The sequence below is a fragment of the Artemia franciscana genome, chromosome 17 (assembly GCF_032884065.1).
Source record: "Artemia franciscana chromosome 17, ASM3288406v1, whole genome shotgun sequence".
Lineage (NCBI taxonomy): Eukaryota > Metazoa > Arthropoda > Branchiopoda > Anostraca > Artemiidae > Artemia > Artemia franciscana.
The window spans coordinates 28,592,561-28,613,687 of record NC_088879.1 but is presented as its reverse complement, the minus strand read 5'-3'; the positions used below and the strand labels follow the sequence as shown (position 1 = coordinate 28,613,687).

The following is a 21,127-nucleotide window of genomic DNA, read 5'->3' as shown; positions in this document are numbered from 1 at the left end:
ACTGATCTAAACCCTCTGAAAAACAGAACATTTTTCTTATTTTTGCTATTTGTTCAAAAATAATGAATTTTTGCTATTTATTTTTCTTATTTTTTCAGAATGTTCTGAAAAACAGAACATTTTTCTTATTTTTGCATGGTTCTGCATTATTTTGAGGTAATTTTTAATCTGAAAAAATGGCAAGCCAGTTTAAAAAAATTTAATTTGGCAGCATATCAAAAAAATGAATATCAGCGATCGAACGATGCCAAAATTGTCGTCTTGCATTGTAACATTTAAACCGCAGGACTGACAAAAAAAAAAAAAAAAAAAAAAAAAAAAAAAAAAAAAAAAAAAAAAAAAAAAAAAAAAAACATAGCTATGAAACATATTATTCATTTAATTTATTACTTACTTGCAGTCTAGTTTTAAGTTGGGTTACGTATTGTATGATGTTTTCTGCTTCACAAAATAAAGGTTAATAAAACACAACAGTCTTTTACGATGTGCAGTTGTTTTAAATATGTAATTGTATGTTTTCATTTTTTTTTTCTCTTTTTTCAGTGTTCGGACTCGCCTATAAATTCCAATAAATTCCTATATTTTAATGCACTCCTATAAAATGCCTATATTTTGGCTAAAATCCTATTATTCCTATATTTTCGGCTGAAGAGCACTAAGAACATTGCTCATGATTTGCAATTTTCTGTCTTTTGGTGTAGATTGATAATTAATTACAACTGTTGAGCTTTTTGAACTTAACTAATGCTTTGTCTTGGGCTTAGTAAGCTGCTTCTGCCTGGGCTATGCTGTTGTGTTGACTTAGTAGCCTATGTTTTGTTTTTTGTCATGTTCGGCCTGTCCGAAATGAGCAAAGATCAGTATATAGGCTAGCAGTCTCTGCTTAATGAGACTGGAGTTCTTGCTACTTATGTGTTTCCTGGCTGAAAGCTGGCTGGCTGATGTGAATACGGCCCAGTTATTCAAATGGGCTATTCTAAGATAGTTGCTAGTCGAGGGAAGTATAATAGACGTGCTCTGGGTAGGCTATATGCTACATTCTGTGATCAATCTGTCCTTTATCTATCTGGTCTTTATCCCCTTCTAAAGAGAAATGATGTTAATCAGATTCGGACTTTTTATTTCAGCTATTATAATTTTTACTTTATCTCCCCCCTTGGTATAGCAATGGTAAGATAATTCGTAAGTTTGATGTTCCTGATATAAGTGCAAAGTTGGCCCTCCTGCATGGAAGATTGTCGGAATCAGCTTTTTATCGTTTATCGCCTCATCATCCTTTGGTCCGTCTGTTCGGTTAATCTCATTGTAGCATACTGTTTTTATGGCACTTGGTATTAACCAAGTGACATATAGCAATCGCAAATTCTGTCGGTCTGTCTGTCTGTCGGTCCTGGTTTTGCTACTTTAGGCACTTCCAGGTAAGCTAGGACGATGAAATTTGGCAGGCGTATCAGAAACTGCACCAGATTAAATTAGAAATAGTCGTTTTCCCGATTTGACCATCTGGGGGGAGTGGGGGCCCCGTTAATTCAGAAAAAATAGAAAAATGAAGTAGTTTTAACTTACGAACGGTTCATCAGATCTTAATGAAATTTGATGTTTGGAAGAATATCGTGTTTCAGAGCTGTTATTTTAAATCCCGACTGGATCTGGTGACATTGGGGGAGTTTGGAGGGGAAACCTAAATCTCAAAAATAAGCACAAGTTCTAGATACAGGATTGACATAACCAGAACGGATCCGCTCTCTTTGGGTTAGTTGGGAGGGGGGGGGGGGTTGATTCTGAAAAATTAGAAAAAATGTGGTATTTTTAACTTACGAACGGGTGATCGGATCTCAATGAAATTTGATATTTAGAAGGATATCGTGTCTCAAAGCTCTTATTTTAAATCCCGACCGGATCCGGTGATATTGGGGGGAGTTTGGGGTGACCTAAAATCATGGAAAACGCTTAGATTGGAGGGATTGGGCTGAAACTTGGTGGGAAAAATAAGCACAAGTCCTAGATACATGATTGACATAAGCGGAACAGATCCGCTCTCTTTGGGGTAGTTTGGGGGTGGGGGTTAATTCTGAAAAATTAGAAAAAAATGAGGTATTTTTAACTTACGAACGGGTGATCGGATCTCAATGAAATTTGATATTTAGAAGGATGTCGGGTCTCAAAGCTTTTATTTTAAATCCCGACCGGATCTGGTGACATTGGGGGGGGACCTAAAATCATGGAAAACGCTTAGATTGGGGGGATCGGGATGAAACTTGGTAATTTATGTGACCAGGCATCCCACGCCATCTACCACAGATCTGATCCCGAGGACTTCCGAATCCTATATTTGGGCCCGGGAAATCCTATAAAAATAGGACAGAGCCTATAATTTGAAACGAACCGACCTGTCCGAACCCTGTTTTTTAGCAAAGCAAACTGATTGCAAAATTGTTATCTTGTGTTGATAGCACTGCAAAAAAATAAAAATAAAAAATAAAACAGTAAAAAAAGATACCAAAAACTTGTGCATGGAATATAAATCTTGACCGTAAATGTTTTTCTTTTAGTCGTATATTAGATAGAAAATTACATTGTGCCCTAGTCAAATTGATTATTTACTTGCAGTTTAATTTAAGAAGGGTTTATTTTGATATTGTAGTTCACAAGAAAGGGGTAAAAAAAAAAAACACTGTCTTTTATGATATGCAGTTAGTGTAAATGCTTGATTGTATATTTACTTTTGTATTTTTTTTCAAATTATTTTATGCAGTCTAACCTACTCCAAAGACTGCAACTTTTACTAAAAGTTTAAGTATTTCCAGTTTGTGTCCGTTTATATCTCTGTTACATTACTTTTTTCAACTTTATTCCATTGTATTTGTTTTCTAATACGAACACATTAAGGGTTTTTAATCAGATAAAGAAAAAGCCGATTTTAGTAGTTTGTAACTACTGTTACTCAATACCAATTGTATGTTGTAAGAAGTAACCAATTGTATGTTCTAAGAAGTAAACCTTGCCTAACCTGACAAACTGATGGTATATTGTGTCACCCGAACAAACATTTGGGGTAGCGATGAATTTACTTAGGCCGCTGGGGATAAACGTGAAAGGATTCTGCCATGGAGGAATTTATCATTGGGGAAGAGAATTTCCATGAAGGGGGCACTGGATTTACCTGCATTATTTAAAACAACAATGAGAAATTAAACAAAAAATAAGTTTTTCAACTAAAAGTAAGGAGCAACATAAAAATTAAAACGAACAGAAATTATTATATATATATATATATATATATATATATATATATATATATATATATATATATATATATATATATATATATATATATATATATATATATATATTCTTTAGCGTAAAGAGTGAGGTATTGGGAGGAGAAGAACTCCTCATATATATATATAATATATATATATATATATATATATATATATATATATATATATATATATATATATATATATATATATATATATATATATATATATATATATATATATATATATATATATATATATATATATATATATATATATATATATATATATATATATATATATATATATATATATATATATATATATATATATATATATATATATATATATATATATATATATATATATATATATATATATATATATATATATATATATATATATATATATATATATATATATATATATATATATATATATGAGGAGTTCTTCTCCTCCCAATACCTCACTCTTTACGCTAAAGAATTTTTGAGAAGAAGAGTGAAACTGTAATCAACTTTAATCACCCCAGCACCATGCTCTTGAATTCACGACTGTTACAATTGCGCTCATGACTACCTTTTCTTTTTTCATCATTGCTCTGTTCAAGTAAGAATTGAGGGTTAAAAAAATGTCCTATCGATTGCTTGCTTATGAGCAGTTGACTGAATTAAGGGACGAATTTTTGGGAGGAAGAGCGGTCATTTAGACAAACACAATTTTGTGGGACTGGGATAATAAAAAAAAAGAAGTAATTCGATAATTTGAATAAGAAGTGCCCAAGAAGTGAAGAAAATTTGGAATTTCAGGGGGAGGAGAGGGAGAGGATGTTTGTGTGGAGGAGGGACAAAACTTGATAATTTGAATTAGAAGTGCCCAGGAAATTAAGAAAATCTGGAATTTCAGGGGAGGAATGAGAGAAGAACTGAAGAAAATTTTGAATTTTAGGTTTGAATTCTGCAGCAATTAGTTTATGTAAATTTGCTGGAATAGGGATGAGATATAAAGAGCCTGTAGGAGGTCGTAGGTAGTGCTGGTGGGTTACTGCCTATATAACAATTCGTAATGTCAATTATTATTCTACTAATAACTATATCCAAATAATAATTTGGATTAAAAATATCTTGCTGGTTGTTTGTTTGTGAGCATTTAACTAAATTAAGAGAGAATTTTTTTTTGGTAGGAAGAGTGGAACTCATAATTAGTTGGCGTATTTTTCGTTTGATCGAACATATCTGCAGCAATCAACTTTTGTTGGAAAATTCGTTGTCATGCATACATAGCTTAGAAAAGACAGGGTTCCTTTATCTATCAGGAACTATTTATAAATAGTTGACAAGGGTTACCAGATATGCCCAGTATTAGGTAACGGAGCGATAAGAGTGAAAATCCGGTGAAAAGCACCATTTGTAAACAAAACTCTGTCCAAAATATAATTTTTCCCAAAAATATTTGCTCAGAAAAATTGCACTAATTTTAATACTTTGATACAGAATTTTGTCCAATACGTGCCATAATGGTGGAAATATTCGCTAATCTGCAAATACCCCTAGAACTGAGGGAATGGGTTTCTAAAGACAAGGTCGAATGGGACAAAGACTGGAAAAAGATCGTTGGAAATGGTGCAGCCAATCGACTAAAATGGTCATTGGAAATCGTTCTAAAATAGTATGGTGCCGGGGAAGAAAGTACATTGTTTGTTTGCCACCATCCTAAAAAATTATGTCAAAGTAGGACTACCATATGAAGTTCCTTCAGTGCCAATTTAAAATTTTTATTTGCTAAATTTTGCCAAATTTACCAATTTTTATTTTTTAGTCCAAAAGGTGTATGCCAGGTTGTAGCCATAATTTCATCTCAATATAAATCAATATTTTGCCCTGGACACAAGAGAGGCTGGAGCTGCCCCTTATACCTTACCCTTTTTATGTGTTAGAAAGTGACTTCTGCATAGCCTCCAATACAATGCTGCACGCAAAGACAATTTTTCTATTTTATGCAATCTGCAGTGACCCTCTCCTTTATATTCGGTTAATTTTCTGCATTTATATTTTAAATAATTTAGATGTAGTATTAGCAACACTGTAACTACCAACTGAGAACAATATTTTGCCAAGTCAAAATTTGATTCATTCCAGAGCAGAATACTGTAGCTGCAATATGAACAGCGTTTAAAATACTATTTTTCAGGAGCGTCGAGAACGGGAACAGCAGGACATGGAGCTGGCGAGTGAAATGGCTGAAGAAGAAGACGAAGGCTATCCCTGAGTTTTGGTTTCTCTTTTTTCATAATGTTCAATTATTCTTAATAAAATAGGAAAATTCGCTACTATATGAATGTTGTTTTATACGGCTATTTGGTTTCAGGAGGCCTACTGGTAAGATAAGCACAATCCTTACCCTAGACCTTAGTTCCTCCAGAGCCATCGGTGGCGCATAGGGCGTCGACAAAGCCTCTCCATTCGTCTCGCATTGGTGCTGCAGCGATGACGTCTTCCCATTCAGGTATTAGTGAGGTGCCGGCCGTCCTCAGATCTCGGTCATGTGTTCGTCTCAATGTATTTGTGGGGCGGCCTCTCTTTCTTCTACCGTCTGGCTTCCATTCATAGGTTGTTCGAGGAAGGCGGCTCTCTTCCATATGAAGAACGTGTCCTAGGTATGTCCACCGCCTTCTTTTCAGTAACTCAATGACTGGAGATTGGCCTGTTTTTCTGTGTATTTCTGCATTTGTAATTTTTTGTTGCCAGCTTGTATTCAACATTCTTCTGAGGCTCATATTTTCAAATGCAAGGATCCTTTTTTCAAGCTGGGTGTTTATTTTCCAATCTTCACTTGCGTAAAGGAGAATTGAGAGTATATTGCTGTTGAAGAGTCGAAGCTTCAGTCGCATTGAATATTTATTACTTCTCCAAATAGGCTTCAATCTATTGAAGGCACCTGTAGCTTGTCCAATTCTACGTTTAATCTCGGTCGAGATCTCTCCATTACAATCAATCCAGCTACCCAGGTACTTGAACTCCTGGACTTGTTCTAAGATCCTTGTTTTTGCAATGGAGAACAAGTGGCGAGGTTGTGATGGCCATCCTCTTCGATTTGTCAATGTTTATCTTTAGCCCGACATTCTCTGCATTCTCGGTAAAAGTGTCAAGTAGCTGCTGCAACCGTTCTTTAGACTCTTCGAGAAGGACGTCGTCCGCGAAGTCCAGATCGAACAGTTGCTTGTTGCTTACTTTTACCCCGTAGCCCGATGCGAATCTCAGGGCATAATCCATTATAATTATAAAGAGCATGGGGGAAAGTACACATCCTTGACGAACACCAGTCATGATCTTGAAAAATCTGGTTGTACTGTTTTCGGTCTTTACGCAACATTCTGATTCTTCATAAAGCGCTATAATCATATCTACTATTTTCTCGGGAATTCCGTAGTATTTCAAAACTCCACAAGCAATCTCTGTCAACTGAGTCAAATGTCTTTTCAAAGTCAATGAATAGGAGGTAGAGCTTCTTATTCCATTCTTTTGATTCTTCGACAAGCATTCTCAGTACAAATATTAGATCAGAACAGGATCTCCCAGTTCTGAAACCATGCTGCTCTTCTTGTAGAGTTGCGTCTAGTGCTTTCCGCAGACGCTGCAAAATGACGGAGGCTAATAGTTTGGATGAGACAGGGAGAAGATTGATGCCTCTCCAGTTATGGCAGTTCATCAAGTCTCCCTTTTTGAAGAGTTTGACTATAATGTCTCTGCTCCAGCCTTTTAAGACCTTCCCTAAGGTTCATATTTTGGTGAAGAGAGAAATCCAAATGGATATGCAGGTAATAATTGAGTACTTCAGCATTTCTGCTGAAATGCCATCAATACCCGGGACTCGTCCATTTTTTAATTTCTTTGCTGCATGCATGATAGTCTCAGCACTCGGAGGATCTGTATTGATGTCTAAATACATAAAAGGGATACCAGGTACGTTTGCTTGGTCACTAGTTCTCGGTCTGTTCAGAAGTTTTTCGAAATGGGAAGCCCATCTCTCGTCAATATTTTCTGGATCAGATATAATGATCCATTTTCGTCCTTGACAAGGGTGGTTCGGCTGCTTTGTTTTCCTACCATCTCATTTGTCAATCGGTAGACAGTCTTGGAGCCACCCTTCCTAGAAGCTTCTTCAGCTAAAGCTGCTTTCTTTTCAAGTAACTGTCTCTTGTCCTTTCTTGCACTCTTTTTTACCTCTTTATCTGTTTCTTTGTATAATTGTTTTCTTGCCAGCTCTGAACACCTTGTAGTATCTATGAGCATGGCTTGCTTGAGTGCCTTTCGTTCGTCAATCAGTTTCCATGTTATGTCAGAGATCCACGTTTCCTTTGGTTTCTTTCGGAAACCTAGCTTTTCTTCGGCAATCGTCGTGTATGCACTTTTTATTTTCTCCCATTTCTCTTCGACGCTTTCTGAGTCATTTGCCTCAACAGCCAAGGTATCAAATTTGTTCCATAAAGAGATACAGAAGTCTCTGCGGATTTTTTGATCCTGTAGCTTGTTCGTGTCGTACAGTTTCTTCAGATCTTGCTGTGTCTTTTTTGGGCACGTAGTTTGATCTGTATGTGGGCGATCATGAACATGTGATCCGACTGGGCGTCTGCTCCTCTATACCCACGCACGTCTAACAGGCTTGCACGCCACCTTCTGGCGATCAGGAAATGGTCAATCTGGTTTTGCGTTGAACCGTCTGGAGATGTCCATGTGTACTTTTTTATGTACACATTTTTATGCTCAAAGAGTGTCCCACCAACGACAAGGTCATTACTTAGCGCGAAGTCTACTAATAATGCACCATTTTCGTTAATCTGGCCAAGTCCATGCGGTCCTAGGACTTCCGGACAGTACTTGCGATCGACTCCTACTTTGGCATTCAGATCACCAACAACACATAGAACATCATGTTTGGGGATGTCTTTGGTGACAGCTTGCAAGGTTTCATAGAAGCTATCTTTGACATCATCATCCGCTTCATTGGTAGGAGCGTAGCATACAATGACAGAAAGCTTAGTGTGTGTTGTAGCAAATCGTGCAAACAAGATCCTTTCGTTTATTGGAGTCGATTTCAGCATTGTTCGGTATGCTGTAAGGGACATCATAAGTCCTACACCTGCCTGATGATGGTTGTCCTCTCCGCTATACAACAGTACATATCCATGATCTAGTGTTTCTTGGCCTACACCTTTCCAACGTATTTCGCTTAGGGCCAGTATGTCAATATTATATTGCTTCATCTCTGTGAGAACTTGCTCAGTTTTTGATAACTGACTCATAGTTCTCACGTTCCAGAAGCCGATTTTTGTTGGTTGTTTCGCAGTCAATAATCGCGTTCGGGGGCGTGCTGGGTTCGTTATCAAGGGGGAAGATAATTCATCCGAGGCATTTATCGACGTTTCCGTTGCTGAGGCTTTTTTGTACAGGGGCAGGTAGCAAACCTGTCGCCCAACCCTCCTCCTTCATCCTGGCTTGGGACACGCTGGTGTTATCCATGACAATGGCAGGCGGAGTTAAACCCTTGGTTTTTATTGAAGCATCTAATTGTTTTATTTGTTTTCCGCTTTTGAGCTTCACAGTTAGTGAAATTTTAATGCATGAACTAGCAGGAAAAAAATCCGTCACCTACAAAATTCCCAGCTTTTTTTTCTTGATTTTATTTGTATTTTGCTTCCTTATTTTTCTTTATTTATTTAGTAGAAAAAAACATTCGAAAAAAAAAACTAGAAAAGAACTATTAGGAAAAAGGAAACGAAGGTAAGCACAACATCCCTAACTTGTTGCTTTATTTTTTAGATTATTATTTTTTTTTATTTACTTATTTTATTTTACTTATTTATAGAAAAAAAGTAGAAAACTAGAAAAAACTGGCAGAAATAAGCAAAACGAAGACAAGTACAAAATTCCCAACTTATTTCTTTATTTTTAGTTCTTTATTTGATTTTACCTTTTTTTGTAGGAAAATCAGTAGAAAAAAACTAGTAGAAATAAACAAAACGAAGGCAAGCACAAAATTTCCTGCTTATTTCTTGATTTTTATTTATTTATTATATTGTTTTAACTTTACTCGCCGTTCAAACACTCTCGGTAGTGTTCCTAGATATCGAAATGCTTGTTTTGTTTTTCCCCTGTTCAGTGGGGAAGGTTCTGTCTAATTTTTACCCTTTTGCTTGATTGCGTCGTCTGCTGTTGAAAAAGGGTCTTGGTAGGTCCGAGATACAATATAATATAAATAAAAAGAAAACAAACTTACTCAACAAGTTAATCTATAAAACATTTTTTTTACTAAAAGAATAAAATAAGATTTCTTTGGAAGAATCCGGACTTCCTCACCATACATAGGTTCAGCCACGACTGAAAAAGCAAAAGATTTATTCATTTGGGTGAAGGTGGCAAATACGTCGTATATACGGGGAGATGGGACCACTCAAGTATTAAACTATAAATTCAACATTTCTTTTGCAATTAGAAGACAAATAAGACTTTGCCACCGTCATTGGAAATTCATTTTACGCTTAGGCAAGATTAAAGAAGAAAGTTTACATCTCAAGACTTTGAATGAACCCTGTTTATTGAACTCTCTCAGAAAAAGAATCCAGTGAATGAACCGGAAGTTGATTATTTTTTTTTTAAATATGTCATTTCTAATTTTAATGCTTAAGTATTTCCACTGATGACGAACGCTGTATATGTGATCGAAATATCTAGACTTTTATACCTGTTTTCACTGTCTAAACGAAGGGGCTCATCCCATTTGACGTTTATTTTTTCGTCATAGAAAGGCAATGTGGTCTGGAATAAGGATCCCTAGTTTAAGGTATTACATCTAAAATTAATACCTTATTAGGCATAGTTGCCTAATAATTAGTTTATTACTTATTAATTAATTAGGTAATTAATACTTAATTAATTAATTATTTAAATTAATCACTTTAATTAATTACTTAATTAATTAATTACTTAATTAATTAATTAATACTTAATTACTTAATTAAGTAATTAATATTACTTAATTAGGCATAGTTGTAATAGTAGTCACAGTAGTAGTGTTTGTATTTAGTAGTGGTATTAATTGTAATAGGAGTAGTCCTAGTAGTATCAGTAGTATTAATGTATTGCCTTTTGCCTGTTGAACATCTGTCTCATCAGGTCCCTGAAGTTTTAAGTTAATACAATTAGCCATTGCTATGACATTGCTGATATGACGTTTTGACAACCTGTTTGTTCATATACTTCTTGAAATTTTCATCTCAATACTCTTAGCCTTACAAGTAGTAGCAATAGAAGTAGTTGAAGTTGTAGTAAATGTAGCAGTGATAGTAGTATTAATAGTGGTGTGTACGTATTGCATTTGGTCAGGTGATCTTCCCCTTTAAGCATTCTCTGAAAGTTAATACTCAAATCAATTGTTGAGATACGCTCTTTTGACAATGTATATGCACATAGCGTCTTTTGATTTAGTTCAAATTTCCCCTCAATATTGTAACTGAGTAGTATGGTTGTAGTAGCAGTAGTAGTGGTGGTAGTTGTAGTAGTAGCATGCAAGTATTATTTTTTTGATCATCTCCCTTATCGTTTCCTGAAAGTTCCAAATTAATATACTAAGTCATTCCTAAGTGAAGCTCTTTTGACAATCTGCATACACATAACATGTTTTGATTTAGGTGACCACTCCCCTCATCGATTTATGAAAGGCTCATCTGAATGCCCTTCATCTTTTTGGAAAGTAAATCTCAAAATACATACGTTTCTCAATATTATATACTATATGTAATCAATGAACGAATTGCCATGAGGACTGTGGAGAGGTTGGCGTGCCCAAAGACATAATTACTGGATCTTTCAACAATGGTGAACGAAAGTAACTCTCATAAATTTTGATCAGAAGTGTTTTGGGGAATGATATTCTTGGAGGGGGGGTATGATTGCCCTCAATTCACTTTTGACTTTCAAGTTCAAGTTCTGTTTATTACTACATAATTTCAATATAAAAAGCCAATTTGGCAGAGAGAGGGCTCGAGGCCAAATGGCAAAAAGGGCCGGGCATAACCTACAACCTTCGCCTCTGGGCTTTGGGAGGTTGTGTCCACCCTGAAGACATTTTTATGTGCTCTTTGGACTTTTGTAAACACCATGGCTATCTCACAATTTCGATCGATGGTGAAAGGTGGATTTCAGGGGGTGGGGCTATTTGCCATTCATCACTTTTCACTCTTAAAAAGGAATAAGAACTATACATTTCCAAGAAAATGAGCCTCCTCTAAAGTTCAACTCGACCACTTCTTCTATAAAAACTTTTTATGCCCCCGGGCATAACTAACAACCCTTGCCCTCAGATGGGTTCATTTTCTAAAGTAACATCTAAAATACGACATTATTTTAAAAATGAATCCATGTTCAAAAATAAAGTCTTGCAAAATGTCCAAGGGTTTACTTCAAGTAACAAACCTAAACGACTAGCAGCATCAAAAGCTTTACATAAAATTATGTCGCAATAATATAATCTAGTTCATTTGTTCTTTTAAATTTTTAATCCAGTTACTTCTGTTCTGTGGTTTCATGAAGGTGGCTGCCAAACGTGTATGTAAGTAATTGTATATTATATATTGTGTGCTAGTCTATTTTGTGCTAGTTTTAGTGTTTATTTTTTTTTGTTTTTTTTTCTATGCTGAAAACGCCTTGCTGTATATGGGCGAAATATTCGTTTGAATTTTTTTTTTTTTTTTGTTCTCTGCGTTTTCATTTACTGGCCATAGACTCGTTTATGGTCTTTAATTTCATTTGTTTGTTTTTATATTTGTTTGTATTTTTAGTTAATTAATTTAATCAGTTATTTGAATTCAATCCAAGATCATTAAATTTCAATTTGACAAAAATTAGAATAATTTAATAGTAAAATTACTTAACTGAATATTTAATTTTAAAAACATTAATTTAAGAGTTTGTTTATTTTAAACCTTTGCATCTCACGTACTATATCTTGAAATATTGGCTTTGAATTAGTTCTGTCAAGTCTATTTTGCTTACAAAGAGCTAATTTGAAAAAAAAGGTCCCACCACTAGAATTTGATAGTCTAAAAGTTTTACAAATCTAGATTTCGCAGTCTATTAGCATCCATCATTTCCAATATATGGAATCAATTCATATTAATCACAAGCACATTTTACAAACAGTTCACAAAAGAAAACATTGAAGGTTTATTGAAGACAAAAAATCTTTCCGTGGAATTTTTGTAGAGTTAGGTTTTCTCTTAGAATTTGCAATAAATTTTAAAATAATTTTTAAATACAGCTTTGGACGGATGGTAGGGAGAATATTATTCAAGTAAATTGATAGAAAATATGCATAATCTTAGGACTTCTGTAGGGCTGAGGCCATCAGCGTTGTTAATTCGAAAAATTACGAGGAGGGGGGCAAAATGTATTTTTCAAATCCTAGAGGAGTTGAGAGTAAGTTTGTCGTTTTTTCAACTTTTTAAATGAAAATACTCAAACTCGGGTATACAAATGCTACTGACGGTTAAATATTCAAATAAGGGTTGTTTTCAAATTTGAGGGAGGGGGTGGTTAAAAATCTAGGGAATGCGAGCTATATATTTAGGATATTTAATCATATCTAGTGTACTTGTATCTGAAAATGCATATAACTTTTAGTTTAAACAGATTGGTTACTTACAGCACGACGACACACAATGCTACTGTCTAGAGGGTGATGCAATCATAAACACAACAAAATCAGATATTTGTTATCTGAAAAACTAAAATTTTGGGTTAGAAAAAATGGGTATGGGGAATATTATTCAAGTAAATCGATAAAAAATCTGCAGAAAATTGGGCCTCCTGTTGCGCTGAGGCCATCAGTGGTGTTAATTCAGAAAAAATTAGGAGGAGGGAGGTAAAATTACCAGAAGAAACAATATTTATGTGGAATTTTATTGGTTCTAAATTGTCTTTGGACCAATTAAATATAAAACAGATACAAAAAATATTACTAAAAATGAGGCAAAAACAAGAATACACCAAACACCTCTTATTTTCAAGGCCTTACGGCTTCAATGTTTCACTATTATTTTTTTTTCCAGAGACGCTTCATATGAAAGGGATGGTCGTTTAAACTGCGGAGGGAACTCATTCGATTGAAAATTTGATGTTCTACTGCCCTTTTACTAACTAGTCTCCCCACGTTCTCTTTTTACCCAGATGTCTCCAATCAAAATTTTTAGACAGCCAGTTTGTTCAAAATTGTCTAACGATCAGGTGACAAAAACTCTGGGGTCGACGCAACCACTCAGAGTCCGTGGGCAAGTGCTGCAAGCTATGCCTCAGGGGCATATAAAGTTTTTATGGAAGGGGTACTCGTATAAAAATTGGAGCTTTAGACTTTTTCAGTAGGGAAGGAGGCAGTAGCCAAATACTTGTTTGTAGTTATTTGTGTTTGTTTTAAGCTCGATTTGGATAATCAATTTAAGTTTTACTCGTTTTAAAATTTATTTATTCATTTATATTAATACCTTCTGTATGTTTGTTTTATGATTGTTATTTAATTTCTTTTCGTTTTTGGCTTCATTTATTCTTTAATAGTAATTTCTGGTCGTTTTGGTTTGAATTAGTATAGGAATTTATTTCTGATGATCTTAAGTTTAATGTTGCCTTTACTTTTCTGTAAAAAACTTCTTTTTCGGAATTTTTGTTTAATTGATGTTTGATAACATCACATTGGATGTTAAAAAAGTTTGTTTTAACTTATTAAAAAACAATCAAGGAGTAATATCAGTACTTAAAACGAACAAGAATTATTCCGGGGATTACTAAAGTATCAGTTTCTAAAGTATTTAATACTTTAGTATTTAATACTAAATACTAAAGTATTTATAAATGTTAACAGATTCTCTGTAGTACTGGACAATACCTTTGTCGTATGAAATTCAACTACCTTGGTTAAATAAAATAGTATGGTCCGGATGGTCATAAAAGTGTTCTGCAAGGGTAGAGTGAAAATTTTCTATTGTTTCTGCTTATTAAGGGTATTCTCAATTGAAGTGGAGAGCTGAGTTATTCTATCCGTAAGCCGTTGATCCGTCCTTCCTATGGAGCAAATACCACAAGAGTATGGCATTCTGAAACTCTAGGGTTTCACTTTTCGGGATAGGGTCTTTACCTGGATTAAATAAAAAAAACAAGTTTTTTGAAATGAAAGTAAGGAGCGACATTAAAACTTAAAACGAACAGAAATTACTCCTTATATGAAAGGGGCTTTTCCTCCTCGACACCCCGCTCTTTACGCTAAAGTTTTTTATTGTTTTAAAAAGTAGAGTTGCGAGAAAGAGTCAAACTTTAGCGCAAGGAGCGGGGTGTCGAGGAGGAAAAGCCCCTTTCATATAAGGAGTAATTTCTGTTCGTTTTAAGTTTTAAAGGCGCTCCTTACTTTCATTTCAAAAAACTTGTTTTTTTTATATTTAATTTCTGAAAGTTTTTGAATTAATGCATGTCTGATTTTGGCTCTCCGTACGTAAATTATTAAAATGAAATTTAGTATTAATTCTTTTTTTGGCTAAACGGCTTTCTCTTAGTTTTGATCAGACAATTTTGAGAAATAAGGGGTGGGGAAGAAGGCCTAGTTGCCCTCCAATTTTTTCGGTTACTTATAAAGGCAACTAGAACTTTTAATTTTTAACGAACGTTTTTATTAGTAAAAAATATACGTAACTTAAGAATTAACTTACGTAACAAACTTTTATATTCTTATATTTTTGATTATATATATGAGGGAGTTTGTCCCCTCGTTAATACCTCGCTCTTCACACTAAATCTTAAGTTTTGTCCCAGTTCTTTAAGAATGACCCCTGAATCAGAAAGGCCGTAGAATAAATAGCTGAAATTACTAAAAATGATTTAGCATTTAAAGCGAAGTATTTATCTCCTTCTAAATACCTCGCTCTTTATGCTAAAGCATTTTTAGAACCCCTCATATGCGTAATAATCTCTGTTCGTTTTAAGTTTTAATGCTTCTCCTTACTTTCAATTGAAAAAACTTTTTCATGTTTATATTTTCATTGTTTTTTTTTTTTTAATAGTAATGCTAGGAAATCCTGCGCCCTTTTCATTGAATTTCTCTTCCCCCATGAAATATTCCTCCAAGGAAAGATCCTCCCATATAGCCCCCTCCCCTGAACCCCACACCCAAACAAAAAAATCCCCCTGAAAACGTCGGTACACTTCCCAATAACCATTACTGTATGTAAACATTGGTCAAAGTTAGTAACTTGCAGCCCCTCCTCCGGGGACTGTGGGGGGGTAAGTCATCCCCAAAGACATAGTTATTATGATTTTCTACTATGCTAAACAAAATGGCTATCTCAAAATTTTGATCCGTTGACTTTGGGAAAAAAATGAGCGTGGGAGGGGGCCTAGTTGCGCTCTAATTTTTTCCGTCACTTAAAAAGGGCACTAGAACTTTTCATTTCCGTTAGAATGACCCCTCTTGCAACACTCTAGGACCACTTGGTTGATACGATGACCCCTGGGGAAAAGAAAAAAAAAACAAATAAACACGCACCCGTGATTAGTCTTCTGGCAAAAAATACGAAATCCCACATTTTTGTAGATTGGACCTTGAAATTTTTTCTATAGGGTTCTCTGATACGCTGAATGCGATGGTGTGATTTTCGTTACGAATCCTATGACTTTTAGGGGGTGTTTCCATCTATTGTCCAAAATAAGGCAAATTTTCTCGGGCTCGTAACTTTTGATGACAAAGATTAAACTTGATAAAACTTATATATTTGAAATCAGCATAAAAATCCGATTCCTTTGATATATCTTTTAGCATCGAAATTCCGTTTTTCAGAGTTTTGTTTACTATTGAGCCGGGTCGCTCCTTACTACAGTTCGTTATCACGAACTGTTTGATAACTTTGTAAACTGATGGTTTTACCAGGTTTGTAATAAGTACAAATATTATTTTTCTTTAAATATTTGGAAATGTGGTCTGAAACCCATTTTACGTAAGAGAGACCAATACAATCTAAATTTTCTTTTGATTTGCCTTTTCGGTGTCACTTTTTGAAACTTTTTAGTTGCGTTTTTCAATAGCAGAATTTATTAGCCTAATTGGATATCCATTCCCAAATAATCTATTTCATTTACTATGAGAGTTCGTTCTTACTAGGCTGCAGCACCTGCTGCAACCATAAATCCTATGAAAGGCTTCCAGCCATGCTGATTCCAATGGTGCACTTTTATTTTCATCTGGCATCATTTTTCATGGGTTTCAAGATTTTATTTGAAATAAGTATGAGTTTCTTTTTGTTATAAACTTTTACTTTTAAGATTAACTGAAGTAACAGTTACTATTCCTGAATTGGTGTCAGACACTAATTTTTCTCATTTGGCAGGTTTTTTTTCAAAATGCATTGTTCAACAGTTGGTTACTTTGAGCTGTTAATTGCCTTTTGATAGGTTGCAGCTATAGCTGCAACCATGGTCCCAAAATATAAGTGGGTTGTATCAACAAGAATATTCATTTTAACATTTCAGTTACAATGGGCAAGAGTTCATTGTTTACTACAGTCTAATAAAATGTAGTAATGTTACATCATCATAAATACAATGATTTATTCTATTTCTTCATTTACCATGGGATAAACCCGTTCTTTATCATAATTTTCTTGGTTTTCAAGCCAGTATACATCCCTTGTTGTTCAAGCCAAGGGACAGTAAGTTTCCGTTATAGGGGTTTCGGACAAGGCGGTTGTATAAGTGTACTTCGTTTTTTGATCCAATTCTAGCTTAATAAATTATAGGTTATTTCATTTTCTACTATGGTTCGTGATCGTCTCTTACTATGGTGCTATCTAACACAGCAACTCGGGTTTCTATAATTTAGAGTTCGTTTTTTACTATAATTAAATAAAAACCCAGTTTTTTTAACTGAAAGTAAGGAGCGACATTAAAACTTAAAACGAAGAGAAATTACTCCGTATATGAAAGAGGCTGTTCCCTCCTCAACGCCCCGCTCTTTACGCTAAAATTTGACTCTTTCTCTCAACTCTACTTTTTAAAACAGTAAAAAACTTTAGCGTAAAGAGCGGGGCGTTGAGGAGGGAACAACCCCTTTCATATACGGAGTAATTTCTCTTCGTTCCAAGTTTTAATGTCGCCCCTTACTTCCAGTTAAAAAAACTGTTTTTTTTTTTAATTCTGAACGTTTTTGAATTAATGCATGTTTTGACGTTGGCTCTCTGCACATGAATAATTAAAAGGAAATTTGCAGATTAATTTATTTTTTTTTGCTAAATGACTTTCCCATAGTTTTGATCGGACGATTTTGAGAAAAAGAGGAGTGGGGGCGTAGGCCTAGTTACCCTCCAATTTTTTGGTTACTTTAAAAGGCAACTAGAACTTTTAATTGTATGAACGTTTTTATTAGTAAAAATACACGTAACTTACGAACTAACTTACGTAATGTTTTTATTACGTATATGAGGGGGTTCACCCCCTCATCAATACCTCGATCTTTACACTAAAGCTTAGATTTTGTCCCAATTCGTTAAGAATTACCCCTGAATCACAAAGGCCGTAGAATAAATAGTTGAAATCAATAAAATTACTTTAGCGTAAAGAGTGAAGTATTAGGAGAAGGTGAACCCCATCATGTGCGTAATAGTTTCTATTCGCTTCAGGTTTTAATGCTGCTCCTTAGTTTCAGCTGAAGAAACTTTTCCATATTTATTTTTTCATTGCTCTTTTAAAAAATGCAAGAAAGTCCTGCGCCCTCTTCATGGTATTTCTCTTCCCCCACGACAAATTCCTCCATGGAAATTTCCCCCCGCATAACCCCCTCCCCTCAACTCATCCCCCCAACCAAAAAAATCCCCCTGAAAGCGCCTGTACACTTCCCAATAACCATTATTATGTGTAAATACTGGTCAAAGTTTTTAACTTGCAGCCCCCCCCCCACGGGGACCGTGGGGGAGTAAGTCTTCCCCAAAGACAAAGTTATTTGGTCTTTCGACTATGCTGAATCAAATGGCTATCTCAGAATTTTGATCCGGTGGCTTTGGGAAAACATGAGCGTGGAAGGGGGCCTAGGTGCCCAACAATTTTTTGGTCACTTAAAAAGGGCACTAGAACTTTTAATTTCCGTTATAATGAGCCCTCACACGACATCCTAGGACCACTGGGTCGATACGATCACCCCTGGGGAAAAAAACAACAAAAAAGAACAAACAAATAAACACGCATCCGTGATCTGTCTTGTGGCAAAAAATGCAAAATTCCACATTTTTGTAGATTTGAGCTTGAAACTTCTACTGTATGGTTCTATGATACGCTGAATCTGATAGTGTGATGTTCGTTAAGATTCTATGACTTTTAAGGAGTGTTTCCCCCTATTTTCTAAAATAAGGCAAATTTTCTCAGGCTCGTAACTTTGGATAGGTAAGTGGGTAAATTCCGTTTTTTAGAGTTTTGGTTACTATTGAACCGGGTCGCTCCTTACTACAGTTCGTTACCACGAACTGTTTGATGACGGTAACGCAAATTCGGTAATGTGAGAATGCGCGCCGTCGTTTTGAAATAAACCATTTTTTCATTCATTCTAAAACAAAAAGGTAACTTAACAATTTATTTTTTGTATTCTTAATTTTCAATACAAAACTAGTATACTGCTTACTGCGCACGCTTCTCCTCCCATCCCATCTTTTGAAAGCTTGAATATTTACCCCCTCCTACGTAGTTCAAATTTCCTCAAATCCTTCTTCATGACCTTTTCTAACCTTATTCAGAGACGAATAGATTTTTATTTTGTCCCCGATAGATGGCAAAACGAACAATCTTTGCCAGTACACTATCCCTCCTCCACAAAACATGTTTTAACAATCTCAATCCTTCTTACATTACAACCTTAGAAAATCACAATTTTCTTGTACAGCTTGATATTTGACATAGGGGCAGTCAAACGAATACCTTGCACATTGAGCCCTCAAACCCTCAAGAAATTAACTGATTTTGTTATATTTTGTCTAGAACAATCAAAATCATCTTCATAATCAAAGTTAATAATAGCTCAGACGCTTTAAACTGAACTTACTATGAGTTAAAGACACTCATATTGCAGGAGTAGGCAACATGGAGTTAAGTGATATTTTTGTAATATGTGTAATCTATATTATTATACGAAGAAGCCAAACACCCTACAAACCATTCCACATCCCCTCGCTAATTTCATTAAATAACCCCCTTGCTAATTTAAAAATATCATTTGACTTGTGCCTATAGTTCTAGCTGTGCAGTATTTTTATGGGGGGGGGGGGTGGTGTTAGAACAATTTTTAATGATTATCGATTATAGCTAGATCACTCAAGCTCTTCATCTAAGTAGAACCGGTTTCTCTAAAGCTAAATCCTAATGAAATATAACAAAATACGATGAGAACATTAAAGTTTAGAATTGTAGAATTATTTAAATCTTGAGACTGAAGTTGTTAAAATTATTCAGACAGGGGACAAACGAAATGAAATATTTTGTTGATAAAAATATTACAAATCTCACTTTTTTCACGTCAAAATTTATTTCAAATACTTCCAAATAAGTTACATTCAAATGCTTTTAACCAACTGAGGACATAGTGTACAAATTATTTATAGTAATGTAAAATTGTGCATATTTATAATTATGCACTGTAAAAAATAATCTAGAAATCATCTAGAGGGCCGAGAGCCTCTTTCCCTGTCTGATGTAGGTGTTGGATATATTTCCTTCCTAGTTCTTCCGTAAAAAGAATCCTTAGAAGCATGTTTGAGGAGGATTTTCTGCTCTCAATGGTCACCACTCTTTTGATATTTGAACCTCTTGTCTCTCGATTAGATTGAAGTTCTCGAGTCTAAACTTTTAAGGCTTGTTTTCGAACAAAAAACAACTGATTTTAAAATGAATTTTTCAGTTGCCAGAGGACTTCAAACAAACACTATCAATATACCAAGGAGGTGTGAAAAAGAAAAAGAAGAAGAAAGATAAATATCGTGGTGGAGACATATCCGGAGCGGAAGGATCCGGTGCCGGATCAGGAGCAGAAGCTTCTCAAGATGGGTATGAAAAGAAACACAAAAAGCAGAAGAAATCAGAAGAAGAAAAAGCGCAAGAAAGAAAAGAAGAAGAAGCGGCAGAAACATAGTCCTGAATACCCTGGGAGTGCTGCACCCGGAACTCCAAAGCTTTTATAGTTATTATATTTATCTATTTTTTATAGACGGTTTCAATATAATTTTAATAGTATTTGTTGGAATATAAAACTTTTTGTGTTATACCTGTTAGAAAGGAAACAGAAATCCCCCCATGGTGGCAAATAAATTCTATTTTTCAAATTTAAACTCCTCTTCTCTGATCCATAGTATTCACAAATTTTATAGGCTGTAATATCAGTATATTAATACGTTTACCTGTAATGCAGATTATGTTTTTCAACTGAAACCATAAAAAGCTGTCACCATAATGTCATCATTGCCAAGACTGCGTGAGGACACGAGGTTGAACTATCTCCCCACTCCATGCTCTGTGTTAAAGCTGTTTTGCTATATTTAAATCCAGTTTGAATTATTTAGTGGTTTAGTTTTAAATATATTTTGCAACGTAGTGAGCCTCAGGAGGGGGGAGGCTTTGAAAGCCAAAGGTTTTAGAAAATGAATGAATTGTATGCCATATATCATAAATCAGACGATTTTGAATTGTAAAATAAGATCTGCCTTTGCATTCACGCATTTTCTTCAATTGAATTCCTTTAGGTATAAACAGGAATGATGAAGTACTTACTGATTCATATAACTTGTATTATGCTTCTGATTT

General features: G+C 34.9%; 3 protein-coding genes and 1 long non-coding RNA gene across 4 annotated transcripts in view; 2 read left to right on the top strand and 2 right to left on the bottom strand.

The window, feature by feature from the left end:
- Nucleotides 1-5,595, top strand: part of LOC136038109 (26S proteasome non-ATPase regulatory subunit 3-like) — a 51,282-nt gene extending 45,687 nt beyond the window's left edge. The window contains exon 9 of the mRNA XM_065721124.1: nt 5,454-5,595. Coding sequence (XP_065577196.1) covers nt 5,454-5,531 — 78 coding nt within the window. The 3' untranslated portion in view covers nt 5,532-5,595. The remainder of the gene's footprint in view (nt 1-5,453) is intronic.
- A 1,049-nt stretch (nt 5,596-6,644) lies between these two features.
- On the bottom strand, nt 6,645-6,971 carry LOC136037530 (uncharacterized). Its single transcript, XM_065720252.1, has one exon. It carries the CDS (start codon nt 6,969-6,971, stop codon nt 6,645-6,647), a length of 327 nt encoding a protein of 108 aa, XP_065576324.1.
- Nucleotides 6,972-7,258: 287 nt separating this feature from the next.
- Nucleotides 7,259-8,565, bottom strand: LOC136037529 (craniofacial development protein 2-like). The gene is made up of 2 exons (XM_065720251.1): nt 7,915-8,565; nt 7,259-7,828 (listed from the first exon to the last, which is right to left on the bottom strand). Exons 1-2 carry the CDS (start codon nt 8,563-8,565, stop codon nt 7,259-7,261), a joined length of 1,221 nt encoding a protein of 406 aa, XP_065576323.1.
- A 1,738-nt stretch (nt 8,566-10,303) lies between these two features.
- LOC136037622 (uncharacterized) lies at nt 10,304-20,577 on the top strand. Its single transcript, XR_010619990.1, has 2 exons — nt 10,304-10,817; nt 19,997-20,577. It is a non-coding gene; the product is annotated as an uncharacterized LOC136037622 (long non-coding RNA).
- The last annotated feature ends 550 nt before the right edge of the window (nt 20,578-21,127 follow it).